Raw genomic sequence first — 20,435 nt, forward strand, 5'->3', positions numbered from 1 at the left:
AAGGCGAGGCCAAGACACCCAAGGAAGCCAAGCCAACCGCCTGACCCTCCATCTCCCTGCATATCCGAACTCTTCCGCAGCCAAGTGTCTCTCAAACCGTGTCATCTCATTCAGTCAGTGTACAACTCATCGTGGGAGCGGCAGGTATCCGTCGCCTCACATCAGTCAAGCACAACTCGTCAATCGAGCAGCACCATCGACATCAACAATCTTCTCAGTCGGCAGGAAACAACCCAGGAGTCGAGAATATCCGAATGAAGGCCGTGCAACTCGTCAGGAACCCGAGCTAGCCACGTTCAACGCTTACCTACAGAGTGAATGCCCCTCCGGCGTCTCTGCTACTCACAGCAATCTGAAAATGAATAAATCAACGTCAACTCTCCGCTTCCATCCACCTCTTCCAATCCAGATGTCGGCCTTCTAGAACTCGAAATGCATCCGGTGGTATCCGTCTGTGGCATGCGGGTGCGTCTGCGGCGATGTTAGCCACAAGCACGAACGCTACGGTGGACCCATGTGCGGCCATGAAGACCTCGGCATCCCCTAGTATCATCTTAGCTGTTGAGTCCCGCCCAATGAGCCCGCCAACGCACCCCGCGCAAGCTTCCATTGAACCCTGGAATGGGACCGAGGTGACATGGACAACCTTGGCATAATTTGCAGCTGGTCTTAGCGCTTCGATAACAAACCTTCGGAGTGCTGTTTCCAAGCTGCGGAACGTAACCTCAGAATCGCCAAGCACTCCGCCAAGGTCTCCGCCACCAAGCCAACCCTGCCGACCTGCCGAATCTGGTGGCTTGGCAAACTCGGCGGAGTATCTAATGGCTCGCATCTCGCCTCTGGCAGCTCCGCTAGACCTTCTGGAATCTCGCTAGGGTCTTGTTCGTGCGGCAGATGATAAGCGGCCTTCCCATAGGGGATAGTGGCGCGAGCATTCGTGTTGAAATAGCAAACGTCTGCCGCTGAGCGCATGTTCGTCCTTCAGCATCGCTCCCTCGAGACTGCGACTCAGTTCATTGCCCGCCATGGCGACCATCCAGGAGAACAAGACGCCAGATACAAGCAGCGATACACCTGCCAGCATGGAGAAGGGTGTTGATCGCCAGCCCAGCGTGGGAGATGGCACAGTGCCTTACAATATGCGAGAAGCGGATTTCATGACGAGAAACGGTCTCAACTTGAAGAGCTTTCAAAGACGTACGTGCTCTGAAGTGTGCATGTAATCCTGCTAATTCGAAATAGGAGACTGGGGCATCCACGATTCTCAGCTCGATCGGTCCATGAAGAAACGCCACCTGAACATGATTGCTATCGGTGGCTCGATCGGTGCAGGTTTCTTCGTCGGCTCCGGCGGTGCGCTCGCCACTGGCGGTCCAGGCTCGGTGCTCCTCTGCTTTCTCATCGCAGGTGTCATGATCTTCAATGTGGTTCACTCCCTCGGCGAGCTTGCCGTTATGTATCCCGTTTCCGGCGGCTTTTACACCTACGCCGTCAGGTTCATCGATCCTTCGTGGGGTTTTGCCATGGGCTGGAATTATGTGAGGCTGGCTCCGTCTTCCGCTTCTCTTCTACGCTAATCAAGCAAGGTCTTGCAATGGACTATTGTCCTACCGTTCGAACTTGTCGTTGCCACCTTCACCTGCCAGTACTGGAACCGGGACATCAGCATCGCGGTGTGGGTGTCAGTCTTCTGGGTGGTCATCATCTTCATCAACATCTTCGGTACTCTGGGCTACGCTGAGGAAGAGTTCTTGAGCTCTTGTTTCAAGCTTGCTGCTATTATCATCTTTATGATCGTCGCAATCGTCCTGATTTGTGGTGGAGGTCCCTCTGACGGCCTGTACGGGGAGTATTGGGGAGCACGTGTATGGTACGACCCGGGTGCCTTCCAAAACGGCTTCCGAGGATTCTGCACTGTGTTCGTCACCGCTGCTTTCTCCTATGCGGGTACCGAACTTGTCGGGCTGGCAGCGGCCGAGTCAGAGAACCCTCTGAAAGGTGAGTTCACGCGTCTATTCCGCGTCCTAAGTTGTGTCGCTGACATTTGTTCCACAGCTCTTCCATCGGCAATCAAGCAGGTCTTCTGGCGTATCACCTTGTGAGTTGCCCTTGCTGCACCCCTTGAGCAGTGGCACTAACTAGCAATAGCTTCTACGTCCTCGGCTTGACTCTCGTCTGCATGCTGATTTCGTCCACCGATGAGCGTCTTCTCAACGCAGAAAACAGGTATCGGGACGGAGTGGCACCATTCGTACTGGCTGCCAGGGATGCGGGCCTCAGAGGCTACGATTCGTTCATGAACGTTGTCATCTTGGTGTCTGTGGTATCTCTCGGCGTGTCTTGCGTTTATGGAGGGTGAGTCATCCTGATCTAGCTGTTGAGGCCCAATCCCAAATGTCTTGCTAACATACGTTCCAGCTCCCGTACGTTGACTGCGCTCGCCGAGCAGGGCTACGCACCAAAGATCTTCGCCTACATCGACCGATCCGGACGCCCTCTTCCATCTGTACTCGTCGTTCTGTCATTTGGCGCCCTTGCGTACGTCCAAATGGCTCCAGATGGATCGACTGTCTTTGGCTGGTTGTTGGCCATGTCTTCTCTTGCGGCGCTCCTGACTTGGGGATCCATCTGTTACGTAAGGCTACCCCATTTCCCGCAATGTCCATGGTCTAACATTGATGCAGTCCCACATCCGTTTCCGTCAAGCATGGAAGGCACAAGGCCACACTGTCGACGAGATCCCACACCAGGCCATCTTTGGCGTCTGGGGAGCGTGGGCAGGCTTGGCGCTGGTCATCCTCATCTTCACTGCCCAACTGTACACAGCGATCTGTCCCGTCGGTGGCGGCTATACCGACGCAGAAGGCTTCTTCAACGTCATGCTTACCGTCCCCGTCATCATGGTCTTCTGGATTGTCGGCTATCTCTGGAAACGTCAAGGCTTCTTGAAGATTGACCAGATCGATGTCGACTCCGGCCGTCGCGAGATCGATTGGGAGTATGTCCACGAACGTCGCAGGCTTTACGCCAGCTGGCCTTGGTGGAGGAAGGCTATCAATCAGCTGTGGTAGTACGGAAATCCGCGGATGCTAGGTTCATTTGGACCATCATCAATTGGCAAGACTGTTTCGCAGGTCCCTCAGCTGGCGCGATTTTGCGTTACACGCAAGCGACCGTAGTCATGGTGGTGTCATTCAAATAGATCGAAAAGGATTCGATGCCACTGTTGACGACAACTAGGCTGCACGAGTGCACTTTGTCCCGGAGAAGTCTATGTCCATACCAGCGAACACAGCCGAAAGTTTCCTTGCTTCGCAGCATGCTGGCCTAAACGGTCCTATGACTTCGATTCTGCTGTAGTGCACCAGGAATACTTCTCAGTCCCAGCTACGTTCTCTTGTTGTCGACCATGTGGCAAGACGCATGGTCTTCGATTCGTAGACATGAGCTTGGCCTGCCGGACTGATTCGAGAAAGCGAGTGCCGACGTTATCACTGCCTGCCTACGTGCCTGCTCCGGCCTCGTCTTGCTACCTCGACTACCAATGTTCAAGTCGTTGTCTTCATGTGCGCTACATTTATATTGATGGCGGCTTGGCGGCAAGAAGTGCCTGGACCATTCCTTTCTCCAACTCCTGGTTCCAAAATGCGCGGCCGCTGGAGCCGTCACACTCAGAGCCTGGAACTTCGTGTTACAGGGAGCGGATTGATCCGGATATAAGCTCGAAAACCGCCCACGACTTCCGTTCACAACCTGTGCTTCAGGCCTTCCGCCTCTGCAGCAGCAGCTCAAAAGCCTCCAGAATACCCATGCGATGTTCGCTTGATTTCAAACACCTTTTTCTCACCTCCTACTATGCTGCAGCATCAGGACTCGTGTTCACCTCCTCTCGCAAAGTGGTCCAATTCGGAGACCATTGTGCTGACATGCGTGTGAGCACGAGCAATATCCGGGGCCTGGAGAGATGTAGTACAGAATATAAAAGGACTATGTATCATAACGTATGCCTGCACTGCTAAGCCCAATCCGAAGAGCTTTGACTCATTGTTGCAGCCATGTCAGTTGCCTTGCTCGGATTCGTCGGGCTGGTGGTTCTTGTCGTGATTAAATTGCTCAACAGCACAGACATTCCCAAGATCAACGGTCTAGTTGAGCTGCCAGGCATCCCGATCTTCGGTAACCTGTTGCAGCTGGGCTCCAGCCACGCTAACGCATGTCGAGTATTGGCTGCTCGATATGGACCAATCTTCCAATTGCGGCTTGGGAACAGGGTACCGAATCCTGTCGCTTAGGCAAGCATCATGAGACTGACAGCTCAACCCAGCGCTTTGTGTACGTCAACAGCTTCGATGCCGTACGAGATCTATGGATCGGGCACAATCAGTCTCTGATTTCCAGGACCTCATTCTGGACCTTTCATTCGGTTGCTTCGAGCTCGAAAGGACCGACATTAGCCACTTCACCGTGGTCAGAGAGGACGAAGCGCGTGCGCAAAGCTGCCGCTACCGCTCTGAACCGCAGTGCCATACAGACGTACCTCCCCTCAATTGATCTGGAAACAACGACGAATGCCAAAGACATTCAGGCCATGTCCAAAGAGGGTATGGATGTGGATCCAACGCTCTACTTTCAACGTTCATCGCTCAATATGGCTCTTCGAGTCAGCTATGGTTTCCGACTGAAGGGCGCTGTCACTGACGAGAGGATCCGGGAGGTGGTCGATGTTGAGCGCGAGCTGAGCTTGCTCCGAGGGATCGCTCACTGCTGGCAGGATTATATCCCAATCATGCGACTGTGGCCAGGTTATCGAACTCATGCGATACGACTACGAGACAGGCGGGACTCGTATCTTGGACAATTCTTCAAGCAGCTCAAACATCGCGTCTCGGCCGGTACCGACGTCCCATCCATTACTGGGAACATGATGAAGGATCCAGAAGCCAAGTTGAGCGATGGCAAGCTCTGTCTGTTCTCGTATCGACCCCATTACTGACGGTCACAGATGAGGTGAAGACTGTCAGTCTATCCATGGTCGCCGCAGGTCTTGATACTCTGCCGTCGAATATTAACATGGCTATAGCGTATCTCTCTTCGGCCCACGGCCAGGAGATACAACAGCGGGCATTCAATGAGTTGCAGAAAGTATACCCGGACGGATCAGGGTGGCGAGAATGCTTGCAAGCGGAACACTGTGAATACCTGATGGCGTTGGTGAAGGAGAATCTGCGGTATTGGAGTACCTTCAACTTATCAATTCCACGCGTCGGCATCAAAGCGATCGAGTACAAGGGTGTTACTTTCCCTGCCGATACGCCTTTCGTGATGGTGAGTCGGAGCCGCATTTCATAGCAAAACTTCGTACTAAAATAGGCCAGAACGTCTTCGCTGCTAATCATGACGACTCGCGCTTCGAGAAGCCAGAAGCGTTCAATCCGGAACGATATCTTGCAGGCGCGAAGACTGGACTGCAGCATTTGAGCTACGGTGCAGGTTCCCGAGCTTGCCCGGGCGATCATCTTGCCAATCGCCAGCTGTATGTCATCCTGACCCGGTTGATTCTGGCGTTTCGCATCCACGAGGCGGCCGATTCGAAGATGCGACCAGTGCTGGATCCCATTGCCTGCAGTTCTGTCACGACAGGGATGGTGACGCAACCGAATCCTTTCAAAGTCCGATTTGTTGCAAGAGACGAGCATCAATTGGCGGCGTGGGTACAGGATTCGGTCCAGCGAACTGCTGCATTTGATATATGATGATTGTAAAGGAGGAGCGGGACCGTAACTGTGGTGGTGTGTTTGCACAATGACTTGTTGCAATCGCAGATACCTATGCGATCACGTTCGAAGGTACATGGGACTTGCAGAGCGCTGATCAGACGCGGTATACCCGCAAAGCTGTCGAGGCGAGATGGAATCTTTCACCAGCTGCAAGCCGGCTCGTCGCGCGTGGGTCTGCCGTATTTGAGTGCTGCACCGTATCGTGACTCCAAGGTCATTGAATGCCAACGGTGAGCAGCAAAGATGAGCTTGCATCCGTGGATTTAACCGCGCGGAATGGCGTGCCGATTTGAGGTGCCGGATCGCATTGACCCCCACTCAAGTAGCAAGTCGTGATCGATGACTTTACCGTCCATTTGACCCCAGGCGCTGAGACATGACCACCATGGTGCAATTGCAGACGCTTTGAGACAGGAAGACTCCCGCTAGATTCGGTGATAGCCGAGAAGTACCAAAGGTAGACCGTGAGACAGCAACGTCCCGATGAGGCTTAGCGTAAACCGAGGCATGACCATGGGATACTGATGTGAGAGATTGATGGAGTGTTGATCTTGATTCAGACTTCGTATTTACGCTCGCGAGCACCAAGCTCTTGCTACTGGAGGCCGCTGAGAAGGCATGTCTCTCCGATGATCGAGCCAGTCTTCTACCTTGACAGGAGCCTTCGCAGCGAGACTGCTTTGCGGCCAACAGCTGCCGAGCTGTGAGCCGGCCAGAGAGGCTAGAACTAGGCCATAATTGTCCGAGCAAGGGTATTTCTGATGGACTTATAGCGTGGCAATCGGGGTCTGCGTGGACCCGATTGAATTACTGTTTGTCAAGTGAAGCGCAACAACACATGTTCGCGTGCTACAGGAGCGGCTCTCCAACTACGTCACAGATGCCATGTCGGAAAGCATCTCCGAGTCCGCAACATGGCGAAAAGCAAGCTGCACGACACAATGCAGCGACAACATTCACTTTCCCACGAGTATGTCTTGGCCTGGATACGACTACTCATCTCCGTCATGCCAAAGCCCGCCTCTAGCTTGCGCCAGGCCCGCTTCCCGGACACAAACTTCGAGCAAAGTCGTCGACGATAAGGGCGTTTGAGCGTTCTCGGCCATTGAGCCGAGGGCTGCTTCTTGAAAGCAGCGCGTCAAAGGCGTCTGTTGGCTCGCAACCCGATCGCCCCTCTCTCTCGCTATTACAGCAAGCGTAATGCTAGGCATAAACTGCAGCTTCAATGTCACCTTGCCGCAACAGAACTCAGCGCCGCGGCCGGCATCGATTTGTCTTCGGCCCCCACCTTGAATGTCGTTGCCTGATTTCTAAAGCTCCAATTCGCTGCTACCTGGCACATGGGACGCATTTAGATCGTTCAAGCCCTCGCAGTCGACAATGGAATCTCTACAACACACTCGGAACCCCAGGGACTTGCCACAGTCTGCTCCGGAAAATCGCACCGTTGTCCCACGCGGCAATCCTGTGAAAGTTTTCGCCAGAGACATTCGGAATGGACGCTCCTCCGCCGTATTCGGCGTTGAACCCCAATACCGACCCAATTCCGGAATATGAAGACATTTCAGCGGAAAGGACACTGCAACATGAAGCCCCAGATCGATCAGTCTCACCCGCAGAAAGGAGAGCTTTGGACCTACAACAATCTGGATTCGTCTCTGCAGCTGCTTATTTTGCGCTCCACCCACCATCTCGCCCTGCACCACCTGGATACTATGTCTACACAGTCATCATCGACCCGGCAACCAAGATTCTGCCAGCTCCGACACCGATTGCTCTCTTCCAGCAAAGCGATGTCGACAGTCGTAACTGGCAGACGTTCGCAAACCATCTATTCCCACGAAATTGGTCGGGCGGATCCTCGCGCGTCACAACTCGCAGGAGCCAACTCCACGAGCTTGGTTCCAGCGACCAAGAGAACAGGAAAGGTATACTGCCCGATCTCTCTTCCTTGATTGACACAATGTCAATCGATCCCAGTAAATCATCTCAGCCACACGCGGGAATATCTAGATCAGAGTCCCCGGCTCTTCGAGCTCTCAGGGTCGAGGCGGTTTTGGCGGAGTGGAATGCTGGGTTCTTCGAGCCACGCGGTGTCAAGCTTCTCGCTCTATTCTCTGAGGACTTGCCTTCCGATGGCGACGATACACCCCTGCACAAAGCAATTTCGCGTGGCAGAACGTCAGAAGTCCGACTGCTCCTTGACCATGGCTCGCAGGCCATTAACTCCAGAAACAGAAAAGGAGAAACACCGCTGTACCGCGCGGTCTATCAACGCGACACCTCGATGGTCGAAATGCTGCTCGCGCGAGGTGCCGACCCAGACGCTAGACCACCGCACAAGGACAGCTGCATATACACTGCTGTCAAGCGAGATGATACATCAACTGTGACCATGCTCCTGGGAACGAACAGGGTCGGGCTCGACGAAATCACTGAGAATGGAGAGACTGCATTATATCGTGCTGTTACACACTTTCAGCGAAGGATTACCCAGCTTCTTTTAGACGCTGGTGCGAGCGTTCACGTAAGGCCTACTGGCAAGAATACGATGTTGGAAGTTGCGGTCTCTCAACACGAGTCTGACCTCTTCAAGACCATTCTGGAGAAAGGTGCCGATCCGAACGAGAGGAACCGCAACGGTGACACACCGCTCAGTCTATTCCTGTCGCATGGCCGCTCAATGTCTACCAGCAACTTAGCGCCTATCGTCAGATTGCTTCTGGACCGTGGCGCCAATCCGAATGCAAGGAATGGCAAAGGAGAAACTTCGTTATCTATCGCCGTTCGAAACAGTCTACCATCTGTTGTCCCTCTCCTGCTACAGCGGAATAACCTCGACATCAATGCCAAGGACTCGAAAGGGAACTCACCTTTATCGCAAGCCATTGCCCAGTCGGACAAGGAAACGTCGATCGTGCTGCTTCAGCACGGTGCCGATGCCAATGCGACCAATCCCTCGGGCGAGCACGTTCTGTATCGTGCCCTTTGCAATGGCAACTCCTCCCTCGTGGCACTGCTTCTCACTTACAATGCACGCACAGGTGCCCTAGGGTCGAATGGCGAATCAGTATTGTACCGAGCGGTCCTTCGGTGCGAGTCAGCTGTTGCGGCGTTGCTTTTGAGCCATGGTGCTGATCCGGATGCAACGAGTCCGAAGGGTGAGCCGTGTCTGTGGCGAGCTGTCGAACAGGGCGACAGCACATTGGCAGCCTTGCTCATCAGTCATGGAGCCGCAGTCGATGCCCCGACCCCGAAAGGAGAGACTCCTCTGTACCGAGCAACCGTCAAAGATAATGCGTCACTCGTGACTATGCTGTTGGCCAGAGGAGCAGATCCGAATAAAGTTGGTCCGAAGGGAGAGTCTGCACTTGACTACGCTCTTCGACAGGGCAACGAGAGCATGCTTCGGCTGTTCAATGTGTTCCTTGCACAGCAAGCTGCTAGCGTCGTTGAGGGAAAGTCGTGACTGGACTGGTGCTTAGGTCGTGGGTGATGCGCAGAGGTCGTTGTTCTACGGCGTCCGGCTCCCGATGCTTATCGCCTAACCCAATCAATAACCGCTCGATGATGACTGTGGATGGTTGAAGCAACACGACACAAATATTGGCACTCACGTTCGCCATCGGTCTAGAAGCGATTCGCGACACACGCCGTGTGTAATCTCAGGACGGGAAGCACGGTCTGACAGTTGCAAGCAGTCGGCAGTCGTCCAGGCAATGCTTTATCTGCCCGTCTGCTTCCAAGCTCGCTGAAGGATGCGATGCAGGAAAGCTTCTCTCCATGCCCTTGGATTTCTGAACTCTCAACGCACCGTGACTTGGTCTCCATGGCCCAACTTCGTGGTGGCTGGCCCGGCAACTCACATTGGAGCTCCACGAAGAACCTCAACATCTCCTTCGTACCCGCGCAGCTCCCGCCGAAGGACACTGAGGGAACCAGTAGAAGGACTTGCAGCAGACGACTTCCTCATTCCGTTTGATCGACTGTTCTCGGAGAGACCCTTCCGGCAACGAATAAGTATTGCAAGCATAGCGGATGTCGCACATGCGCAAATAGCCGTTCTTCGTTGGAGACAGCGAGCTCCGGCCAGACGATTCACGGTTGCTCCTTCGAAAAGATGGGAAGTCGCGAGACGGCAGCTGCTGCAGCCAGGCGCTTCGGAGTCACGGAATCAAGATATTGCCAGTGTAGTTCTGCTCCAGGATTCCCTCGAAGAGCATGGCTTTCTTGGGGAAGTGCACCGGCGAATGATCTCTCGCATTGGGTCCGGTGTTTCGGCCTGCTTCGGTCCGATGATTACTGATCTTCTGTAAGGCCAGATGCGCAGGCTCGACTGCTCATGCGCGACACGCCTTGGAATCACACACAGGACGCCTTGCATGACGTAACAGGCCCGACCTCTATGCTTCTGGCGTTTTGATGACTACCTCTTCAAGACTTCTTGACTGTAATCTCGACTACCACAGACGAAAACCACGCCTTCAGCTCGCATTGGTCCTGGATCGCTTGTACGGGCACCCATTGACAAGGCATCGATTCCTCAAGCTCCAATGCCCGACCAAACACTCCCAGAAAAATGGGCAGCAGCATGGTCTGCCCAACCTCCAGATGATGCGGCATCTTTGGCCTGGCAGCATCTTTACACCGAGAAGGCAGTCTACACAGACCACGCGTTTCAGATCATTCGAGAGGGCCAGGTGACTCTTCGAAAGCATTTCGAGATTTGGCGCACCGCGATGCCCGACTTCAGGCTGACTATAGCTGACGCCTTTCCTGTGGAGACGCTATCAGATGGACGAACTCGATACTCAATACGAACGCACAACACGGGAACCTTTGTAGGCGACTTCTCACGCCGCGAGCCGTCTGGCAAGAAGTTCTACTTTCGCGGGGTCGTCGATATTGTGGCGGATAAAGATGGGCTGATCGAGAGCGTGGAAGAATGGTACTGCAGCAACTTCGACGCCACTAACGGGCAGGGAGAGTTTAACTTTCGTTCTGATGATGGGTGAGGGAAATTTTGGAAAGGTATGGACCTGGTATGAACGCCGATGGTTCATGCTAGTCATGGTGGCCGAGATCGTGAACAGTTGCAATGACACCAACCGCTTGGTGCGTTATTACGTCCACAGTATGTGGTGCAACTGCGCCCTTCGTCGCGAATAGCACCTTGACTCCTTCAAAACTCACAGCGACGAGGCTTCATGGGCTGGGACTGGCTCGATGCTCGGCTACTGTAAGAATTGCGTCAGGATGATGCATGTGAGAGTAGTAAATAAATGCATATTGATATAAATGAGTCACCGCCGTCGGCTACACTATTCACTCCCCAGTAGTCGTTATTGGAGACCACAAGGATGTTCGACTGGACGACCGAAGATAGTAAGCGCTCAGAGCACTCTGCCCTTGACTTGCTTGCGCTTGCGGGTATCGATGGCACGCCACATAGCCACAGCCGGAAATCCCAGCGCGGTGATTGCCGTCGCAGCGATAAGCATGATCCGCTGCGAATTCCCGTATGCGTTCTGGATGCCGATTCTGGTTGGGTCGCCTAGCGCATAGCTGAGCTGCACTGTAATATCGCCAGCAATGATCGTGGAGTTCGCTTTGGTCTCGGGCGGCAGGAAGCGGGCAAGGTCTTGGGTGAACGTTCCGCCCCACACGGCACCGGCGATAGACGCACCAATAGCGCCACCGATGGCGTTGAAAACGGAGAGGATAGCCAGAACGACGGCAATATACTGGTGAGTCGTCGCGGCCATGGCTCCGACCTGCTGAGCAATGACAAGCGTTCCACCGCCGAAGGCGATGAAGAGCTGGCACATGACGATGTAGCCGATGTTGACGTCGGGCTGGCGGAATACAATCATGAGAACCACACCCAGGAACGTAAGTGGCATGCCGAAGAACAGAGCCTGCCATTTGAAGTCGCCTGTGTATCGAAGAACAAGGCCAGCGATGAAACTCCAGAAACATGAGCCCATGCTGTAGATATTGAGAATGTATCCAGTCTGGACTACGTCGAGCCCAGGCACAACCTGCAGGAAAGACGAAAAATATGTGTTCCAGATATAGAATTCCACGAATAAGATGGCCGCAATTATGGAGCATCCGAGAATAGTGCGGTCTCTCAGTAAGTGGAATGGAATGAACGTGACTGGTGCGAATTTCCACTCCCAGATGACAAAGGCAACGATGAGAACAAAGCCGATGATCAACATGGATAGAACGAGTGGCGACGACCATTGCTCGTCCAGGGTGGCGCCTGATAGGGGAAGAGACTGAATGGTAGGAGGAAGAGAGCAAGGCCAACGATGATAAGAAACAAGCCGAATGCGTCGCACTCCCTGGCGTAAAACTTGATGGCCTGGAGTTTGGTACGGCCGGTGTCGCGGATAGGCACGATTCCTTGCTTGAAGGCTTTGTGCTGGTAGAACAGCAGGATGACAATCAAAGGTGCATTGAGGACCGGATGCAGGATGGAGAAGACGCCGAACGCCCATCGCCATCCCGGACCCTCGAGCATGGCGTTGGCGAAGTAGCCAGAAGTGAACGTGGTGATGAGGTACGGCGAGGCGATATAAGCGAAGATAAGCCTCTGTTCTTGAGCTGAGAAGTGTCGGCCAGAATGACGCTGAGAACGTAATTGCGGTTGAGACCACCGGTCTGGCTGAAGACCTCCGCAGCAGCATACATCTGTACGCTGTCGGTGGCTGCCATCATAATTGAGCCCACTGTCATTAGGACGACACAGATAGCAAGGCCTTCAGGACGGCCCCAAACATCAATGAGCTTAGCTAGAGGCAGTCTGGCGAGGCCGCCGACAAGTTGAGCAACGACTCCAGTGATTGCAGTAAGGCCGTGTAGAGAGAACTTGCTTGTGACGTATGGCGCTAGAGTCCAGCCTGTCGGACCTTCCAGAGCGTCGATGAAATATATAATCCAGACCCTATTCTGTTAGCAGCGACTGAGGGAGGAAGATGGTACCCACCAGGCATAAGTGAAGTAGAGCGCCCATCGAGGCCAGACCTGTGCCATACCTTCGATCTTCTGTACCCCAGTCTGCATGTCCGTGTGGACGAGCTCGTCATTGTCAATGTCTTCGGTTGCGACTGACTTGATGTGTTTAGATTGATCAGCAGGGAGAACAATTGGCGCATCAGTCTTCTCGTCGACAGACTGTCGGGCCAGCTCAGGCTGACCCTTGACAGTGTCAGGTCTCAGTCCGTTGAAGAAGCCCATTTTCGGTACGAGAGGAAGAGGGATTGATTAGATTAGATGGGCGGAACCGCGAGCTTCTAATACCTTGAAAATTTTTCGGCCTTGGCGTAGCATCGCTTCCTTGTCCCAGGCTGGGCGCCGCTAGGGAAAGCATGAAGCTCACTGTCTTGCGATGTTGCGTACTATAGCGCGACGTGCTTTGCGCCCCACTCCCTCGGAGCCTCGGTCAAGGATCCCTCTGGTAACATCGCATAGCATTCACATCTGCAGCCATGAGCTACCATTCTGACGTCGTCGTGTGTCGAAGGCCGCAAAGCTGTCCGTAGCGAAGCGATCATTAGTGTGGTAGCCAAGGCAACAGCTCTGATCTCCTGCCAATCGGTTAGGATCTTCGGATCTCTGAAAGCTTGGCGCCGTGATGCCAAGATAGGTCGAGCCCGTGCCAAGCTGCTCGTTTTTCGGTTTGCTACAAAAAATCACTCACATCCTACTGTACTTTTATTCTCGCACCAACCCGTGTAATTCCGGTCCAGCATATCACTATCAGGCATTGTCGTCCCGGCAAAGTGGCGGAATGGAATTCCCGGCTGACAATCTCCCATCGGTGCGAATCCAATTAGGACTTGGATGCGACTAGAGATAGCGGTCTGGAACTGCCTGTGTCGCGTAGCTGGAGGATGTTGTATGAGTTCGCAGTGGAGGGGGCATGGTGTACTGTCGTTTCGCCCGAAATTGCCAATCGAATATGAAAATTACCACAACCAGCGCGATGATAGCGACTGAGTAATTCATGTTCTCCGACGTGACAGGCAGATAGTAAGGGAACAGCAGCCAGACGCTGGCAAATAATGCCCAGACAATACTGATCGCATCCAATATTGTGCCAACAAAACCACCAAGATCCAGATAGTGCGATGGAAGGCCGTATTTTCGCTTCTTGTAAACAAAACACGATAGTGTGATAGCATAACTGATATAGAAGCACACATTTGCGGCGCTGAAGAATGCCCCAAGGACAAAGCTAGGGCCTAAGTTGAGCAAAATGACCGCACTTGAGAGTACAACCACAGTGATGATCGCGTTGACCGGCACGGCCCAGAATCTGGTCTTATGGATGTGTGAGAACCAGGCGCTGAAGGGAATGCCGTTGTGCTCAGAGAATGACCATATAACACGACTCGCAGTGGTCGTACAAGCTGTAGCGGCGACAAGAGTCGAAAGAATGTAGACGAAGGTGGCGATGGTGAATAACGCCTCATTTTGAAGCGAGTCCGTGAATATCTGGATGATAGTGACACCTCCGACCGGATCGATGAGGTTCTGAACGTTTGTGGCGCAGAAACAAAAAATAATGACCATCGGTAGGCCACTTATTCCGCTTAGCAAAGCATTTCCGACCATAACCTGAGGCACCTGACGGGCAGGGTCAGGCATCTCCTCGACCATGTGAGCCGCAGAATCGAAGCCATTAATAGCTGTCGTCCCAGGCAGTAAACCCAAGAAGAAGACCACTCCAGTAGAGGCCCAACCAGATTCGTTGATGATATCAACAAATACAGTCTGTGCGGACTGTTTCGGATGTGTTCGTACGAGAAGGCTGACTGCAACAAAGATGACCCCTGCGTTGGTGAACAAGATCATTGCTTTAAGTGCATATGGCCAGGTCTTGAAGAAAGGTACATTCCAGAGGAATGTCACTAGTACCTGCGCCCAAGCCACAAGCACGACTTGCCATGCGGTGCTGCTGTAGCCAGGATAGAGCACCTCAACGGCAGCGAGAAGAATCTGGGCGGTTAGCAGATCAGTGCCTGCCGTCCAGAAAAACCATGCAGCCATTGTGAGCACTCCGGTCCAATAGCTAAGAAAGTCTGACCATTTCTTAGGCGCCATTTGCCCAACCCAGTAGACATGGCCTATCGGAAATCTGTCAGCCCAAGTCCTGGATATGAGCGAAGTCAAACATACCACTTGGATGGGGATAGATAGCAGAAACCTCGGCGAGGGCTGTACACAGGATGATGTTTAAGCTCACGGCGAGAATATAGCCATAGATGAAGAAAGGACTTCCGCCGAGGACGAGACTGAAGGTCAGGTAGCTTCCAATAGCGATGGGTGTGGCAGTAACGCTGTATACGAGCCCAAGTGTGCTCCATAGGTTGAAGGTGATCTGCATCTGGGACTCTTCCCTCTGATCGCTCGGAATAACCTTGACGCCGCCAGCTGTGGTGACAGCATCCTCGCGGTGAATGTGGACGCTCTTGTCGTCTAATGCGCTGTTCTCCATCTCGCGTATATGCTGAAAAGGATAAGGCAATGACTAGATCAATATCCAGTAGAGACTGAAGAGATGATTGTTGGTGCTTTGTAAACAAGCCAAGTGAAGTAGAATCGTTATTTGAATGCAAGACGGGAGGGCTACCTTGTTACATTTGATCTGCTTAGCGTGTGCCGAAGAGAGAGCCTTTCAGCCACCGAACCTCAGTCCAATCATAGATTGCGACGACCACGAATTCCTTCCCCGGAATTGAGCAGCAAACTCTTCTTGTTGCCGTCAAGCCTTTGCAAGCTCAAAGCCTTATGCCCATGGGGTCGGTTCGAGCGCAGACGCGTAAGCGCTATGGGTACGATGTCCAAAGGACTCGGTCCGGTCGGTCCGGTCGGGTCGGCAATGCCGTAGAGCTGCAAGATGTCTCCCTTGCGCTCGGTCGGCTTCAAGCATGAAGCTCGCCATCTCGTGACGTTTCCAGTCAGTCTGGATTTATGACGCGACACACGCTGCCACCAATCGCTTGCGGCGCTCATTCAGGGGCTCTTCGAGTGCCATCACACAGCGTACATCTGTAGCTATGAGCTATCACTCTGAGTTCTTGCGAGTTGGAGGTTGCGAAGCTGTACGGAGTGAAGAGGTCATTGCTATGGTCGTCAAGAAGAGCCGGCACATCACCTGAGCACCTGTGCATCAGAGAAGGTTCAAGATTCTTGGGGCAAATCCGCCAAGAGACGAGCCCGCGCCAAGCTGATCGCGCTGGCCCATTCGATCCCCGGAGTCGGTTTGCGAGAAAAACAGCTCCCATGCCCTGTAGTCGAGGCGATTCTTGCGCCAATCATTCAGATTCAGTCCAGCATGCCACGAGTGGGCACGGCTGTTCAGGCCAAGTCGCAGAATCGAACTTTCTCGGCTAAGAATGGTCATACTGGCAGATCGGTCCTCGAGACCATATGAGCGCATGTTTCGCTCCTTCTTGCGGGACTGCCAGCGACCAGCCCAGGCTTGAGTTCCCTTCTGTGATTTTCTACTATAATGCAATGCACGTAATGTCTATCGCTGCACGGGCGCCACTGTCGCCCGCATCTGCTCTCAAGTGATCAGATACTGCCTGCGAGCTGACAGCACCGCTCCATCTCCTTGGCCTGGCCGTGTACAAGTCATAGCCACGATTCTCAACGGAAGCCTTTCGCGAGTGAAATGCCAGGAACGAATAATCCCTAATAGGAGATCGTGATGCCGAAATGCCTGATGATATTGCGGAGTCGAAAGCGAATATAATTGCGCCGTCTCCCTTTCCCTTTAAGCTATATCGACAAGCGCACGTAGCTTCGTTATTTGACGAGATGTCTAGGCCCTCACGCTGTGACGGCATTGCAGTCAGCCGAGCTCACAAGCGGATGATTATCTGGAGATAAACTGATGCCTTAATAGTTTCTGCTCGTATAAGGGCACATGAGAACGCGTCGGCGCGCGTCCTCTAGATTTGGAGAAGGAAACCGCAATGCAAGTTACGTCACTCCTAAGGTTCCGACATCGTTTGCACGCGCATTGTGTGCATCAACACATTGTACAGACAAGCACCGTACGATATTGCGGCAATGCCACGCCTCTTCCTTGTCGGCAAAGTCGGAGAGGTCGCGCTGTCGGCTGTTTCGTCTTATTTGCTGCCCATGCACCTCACCGCGCCTCCCTCGACGCCGTTCAACAAGATCACCACAAGTCCGCCTTGATACGGACCGCACGCGTCATCGAGCTCGCCGCAGCCCTTCTGCACTTCTGCCTATCCGAGAGGACCAGGTGCGCATGAGGTTTGGGTCGTCATGCGCAGGCCGGAATCAGGCTAAAAAAGACACTGACCTTCCCGTATAGGCAGTCAAGGTCGTCATGCGCAGGTTGTCATGCGCACTTAACTTACAGAGCGTGTAACACGCTGTTGTCCACAACTTAGATTTTACAAATAGTCAGTATCACTAGCTCAACAGGCCAGTCCAGTTTCAATAAGTTTAAAGCACTGTGTATAGCGCTTTAATGTCATAAAGTTTTAGTGTCGTATCTTGAGGTGGTTACTAAAAGTGCCACTCTAGACTTCTTGGCTACCCAACTCTGAATAGTATGGTAAATATGTCACACAGAAGCACTAAAGTCTGGAACTTCTCATCACTTGAAAGATATGTTCACCACTATTTTATTGATAAGAAACAGTATGAAAAGATCTTATATATATATTTTTAACATTATTAAATACTGCTTATCATTATAAGACTATCTTATAGACATTAAATATATAATCACATCAACTTTATAATCACTATTATATTATAGTCTACACTATATCTATATATATATATTTCTATTATAATTAAGACTCTATTAACTACTAAACCATAACTTTATTATCTACTAAAGTATTAAGTGTTAATCTATAGCACTTGCTATTATGCTATTTCTAATGCATACACTCATCTTAAACAGAAGTATTATCTCTCTAAAGCATAATATAGTGCACTTGTAGTATTAACCACTTAATACTATTTAAGAGAACTATCTGAGTTATAGCTTCTATCCAGCATTATTAATCCTATTATCCAGCTCTGGCCAGCTGAGTCTATCTTGAAATACTTAATGATTAGTTATTAAACAATTCTAGCTAGTTAATAGTGAATTTAAGAGTATACTAAACACTATTATTAGTGACAGGTTAATAAGACACTTATGTAGTGATACATTCTAGTCTAGAAATTTTTTCTTAATTAACAAAAGAGTAAGTACTTTAAAGTGAGAGGAGAGACTAATATAATAGAGGATATTAGATTATCATCTTCTCTAGCATCTTGTCACAAGAGATTACTACTTTATCTAGAGTAAGAGGATGAACTCATAGTCTTAGAGAAGGAATGAAAAGCTGTTACTAAATGGTGGTATAAAGAGGAAGTGATTTTAGAGGACAAAATTATGAAATAGGACTACACTAGCTAGTAGTTAATAACATAATAGCTAGAGCATTTTTATAGATATAATCTTCTCTATCTTGCTCATACCAGTTAGGTGGCTAACTATGATAAACACTTACTATAAGAAGTCAATTAAATTTATGACTTTATATTATAGATGGCCACTACCAAGCTCATCACATATTATTAAGAGACTTATTAATAATTATAAAGTGTAAAAGTAGGTAAGATTGACTGTTAATCATTAGTATAATTAGCTGACCATAATAGTCAAGATTAATATTATAGGTATTAGTGGTGGCTTATTTACTATACTCTCTATATGTGGGAGAGTTAAGTAGAAGAAAATCCAGGGACTGTAGCTTATTCCCACTCAGTAGATACTCACACTTAAGTGGGACCACTACCAAGAAATTCCTGTTCTGGTAATCTAGTTACTCCAGACTCTTATTAAGACTCATCACTTTTTAATTATAACAACTTGAATGAGTATAATAACTGTCACACTAATAGTGATAATAATAATAATAATAATAACTTTAACAATAGTGAAGATAATAGTTAATCTAATGTGTAAGTGAATACCATTCGGTTAGGTCCTAAATATTATTCTATCCACAAGATCATAACTAATCTTATGAAGAATACATAAATATTATTTTTATGAACTAACAAGTAAAAGTGCTATATAGAATGGCTATATAATAAATTACAGCAGAATAATAATCCTAAAGATATTATATATATATATAGAAACTGTGTAACTTAATAAAGAAACTGTATTAAATATTTATATTTTAGCAGTAGAACAAGAGTGATTTTAAATATACACTTGTTCATTATTATACTATTCTTAATATTAATAGTGAGTTTAATTAGCTTTATAAAGTATCTAACTACTTATATATAGTTACTAGTATAGTGTAGTGTATATAAGTATTAGTGGCTAACATTCTAATACCTACTAGTGAGCTTAGTGAATTAAATTTTAATCAGAAGAGTTAAGAGAAGCTAATAAAAGGTTAACAGTTATTTTTAACTAATAGGCAAGAGACCCTAATAAGCATAATCTTAACATGACTAGTGTATAGTAAATATATCATAATAAATAGTGAAAATAAGAACACTATATTGTAGTCTACTAATAAGTAGATACTGATTTATTATAGTGCCTAGATTAAGCTGAGTTAGTTCTATTAGATAGTGTACACTATAATTAAGTAAGTGACTAACTAGTTATAAAAAGATCTAATATAAGTTGAACAAGTTATAGATCAGTTCAAGATAGTAACAGCTATACTTAAAAATAACATTTCATTCACTCAGTGAGAATATTTATTTATTCAATATACCAGCAATTAATTAAGTAATAATAGACTCTAGATATATTAATAGATACTTAAGCAATAGAGCTAATATTAATATCTCTAGTATTATAAATAGTAAGTAAAGAGTAATATATATTAATAACTCTAATAATATAATCACTTCTTAGAATTATTATTAGTGTATATTCATATCACTAGTAGACAGTCTATCTATAGAACTAAGATTATATTATATTGATTTTATAATAGTCACTTATAAAATTAAAATATATTTATTATTAATAGTTAGATCATGACTATAACCTATTACTATAAGTCTTAAATTCAACTTAACTAATCTAAGGTGATTCTATAGTTCTTACCCCACACTATTACCCAGATCTTTATAATCTATCTAGTATATATATAACTATTCTAAGAATTTCTAGCTATTTAGGTAGATAGATAGACATTTATTAATTATATCTAGCATAATAAGAAAGGCCTATAGAAGATGAGTTACTTAATTAAGGCACTCTAGTATATTACAGAATAGTAGCTGAGTCATTACTTTAGTACACTTAATTATCAGCACATTACTATAAGTATTAATCAGGAAAAGGTGGGGTCCTAGTTTACTGCTAACTATTAGGATAAGATTAGAGAAGGGGAGTTTAAGGAGCTTAAGAAGAATAATTAGAATAGGCTAGAGATCTAGAGTGACTATGGTAATATACAGAGGTCACTCTGGTATAGTGTTCTAGTTAACATTATATAATACATATTGATGCGGTCTATTAACATATTTTGTCCACTAAGTGAAGTATAGTATTAGTTTCTTGATCTCACTCCACTATTATAGTAATAGCTATTATCTAGTCAGACTTAATCAACCAGTCAGGCTACT

The 20,435-nt window shown here is 49.3% G+C and overlaps 7 protein-coding genes across 7 annotated transcripts; 5 read left to right on the top strand and 2 right to left on the bottom strand.

Moving 5' to 3' along the window:
* Positions 1 to 1,025: 1,025 nt before the first annotated feature.
* AB675_7234 (Amino-acid permease inda1) lies at positions 1,026 to 3,071 on the top strand (the record flags this gene model as incomplete). The annotated part of the gene is made up of 7 exons (XM_018147587.1): positions 1,026 to 1,197; positions 1,243 to 1,538; positions 1,587 to 1,998; positions 2,056 to 2,098; positions 2,149 to 2,355; positions 2,419 to 2,635; positions 2,685 to 3,071. 7 exons carry the CDS (start codon positions 1,026 to 1,028, stop codon positions 3,069 to 3,071), a joined length of 1,734 nt encoding a protein of 577 aa, XP_017994992.1.
* Positions 3,072 to 4,055: 984 nt separating this feature from the next.
* Positions 4,056 to 5,753, top strand: AB675_7235 (Phenylacetate 2-hydroxylase; the record flags this gene model as incomplete). Its single annotated transcript, XM_018147588.1, has 5 exons — positions 4,056 to 4,271; positions 4,325 to 4,354; positions 4,532 to 4,964; positions 5,003 to 5,325; positions 5,376 to 5,753. The coding sequence occupies 5 exons, from the start codon at positions 4,056 to 4,058 to the stop codon at positions 5,751 to 5,753; spliced, it is 1,380 nt and encodes a 459-aa protein (XP_017995002.1).
* A 1,519-nt stretch (positions 5,754 to 7,272) lies between these two features.
* Positions 7,273 to 9,246, top strand: AB675_7236 (putative ankyrin repeat protein; the record flags this gene model as incomplete). The annotated part of the gene is made up of 1 exon (XM_018147589.1): positions 7,273 to 9,246. The coding sequence occupies one exon, from the start codon at positions 7,273 to 7,275 to the stop codon at positions 9,244 to 9,246; it is 1,974 nt and encodes a 657-aa protein (XP_017994995.1).
* A 1,084-nt stretch (positions 9,247 to 10,330) lies between these two features.
* On the top strand, positions 10,331 to 10,792 carry AB675_7237 (uncharacterized protein; the record flags this gene model as incomplete). The annotated part of the gene is made up of 1 exon (XM_018147590.1): positions 10,331 to 10,792. One exon carries the CDS (start codon positions 10,331 to 10,333, stop codon positions 10,790 to 10,792), a length of 462 nt encoding a protein of 153 aa, XP_017995019.1.
* A 378-nt stretch (positions 10,793 to 11,170) lies between these two features.
* Positions 11,171 to 13,022, bottom strand: AB675_7238 (Siderophore iron transporter mirB; the record flags this gene model as incomplete). The annotated part of the gene is made up of 4 exons (XM_018147591.1): positions 11,171 to 12,061; positions 12,094 to 12,389; positions 12,443 to 12,729; positions 12,772 to 13,022. The coding sequence occupies 4 exons, from the start codon at positions 13,020 to 13,022 to the stop codon at positions 11,171 to 11,173; spliced, it is 1,725 nt and encodes a 574-aa protein (XP_017995027.1).
* Positions 13,023 to 13,634: 612 nt separating this feature from the next.
* Positions 13,635 to 15,285, bottom strand: AB675_7239 (Choline transport protein; the record flags this gene model as incomplete). The annotated part of the gene is made up of 2 exons (XM_018147592.1): positions 13,635 to 14,914; positions 14,967 to 15,285. 2 exons carry the CDS (start codon positions 15,283 to 15,285, stop codon positions 13,635 to 13,637), a joined length of 1,599 nt encoding a protein of 532 aa, XP_017995016.1.
* Positions 15,286 to 16,868: 1,583 nt separating this feature from the next.
* On the top strand, positions 16,869 to 17,180 carry AB675_7240 (uncharacterized protein; the record flags this gene model as incomplete). Its single annotated transcript, XM_018147594.1, has 2 exons — positions 16,869 to 16,989; positions 17,140 to 17,180. The coding sequence occupies 2 exons, from the start codon at positions 16,869 to 16,871 to the stop codon at positions 17,178 to 17,180; spliced, it is 162 nt and encodes a 53-aa protein (XP_017995033.1).
* Between the last annotated feature and the right edge of the window lie 3,255 nt (positions 17,181 to 20,435).

This window comes from Cyphellophora attinorum, assembly GCF_001299255.1.
Source record: "Cyphellophora attinorum strain CBS 131958 chromosome Unknown Contig45, whole genome shotgun sequence".
Taxonomy (NCBI): Eukaryota; Fungi; Ascomycota; class Eurotiomycetes; order Chaetothyriales; family Cyphellophoraceae; genus Cyphellophora; species Cyphellophora attinorum.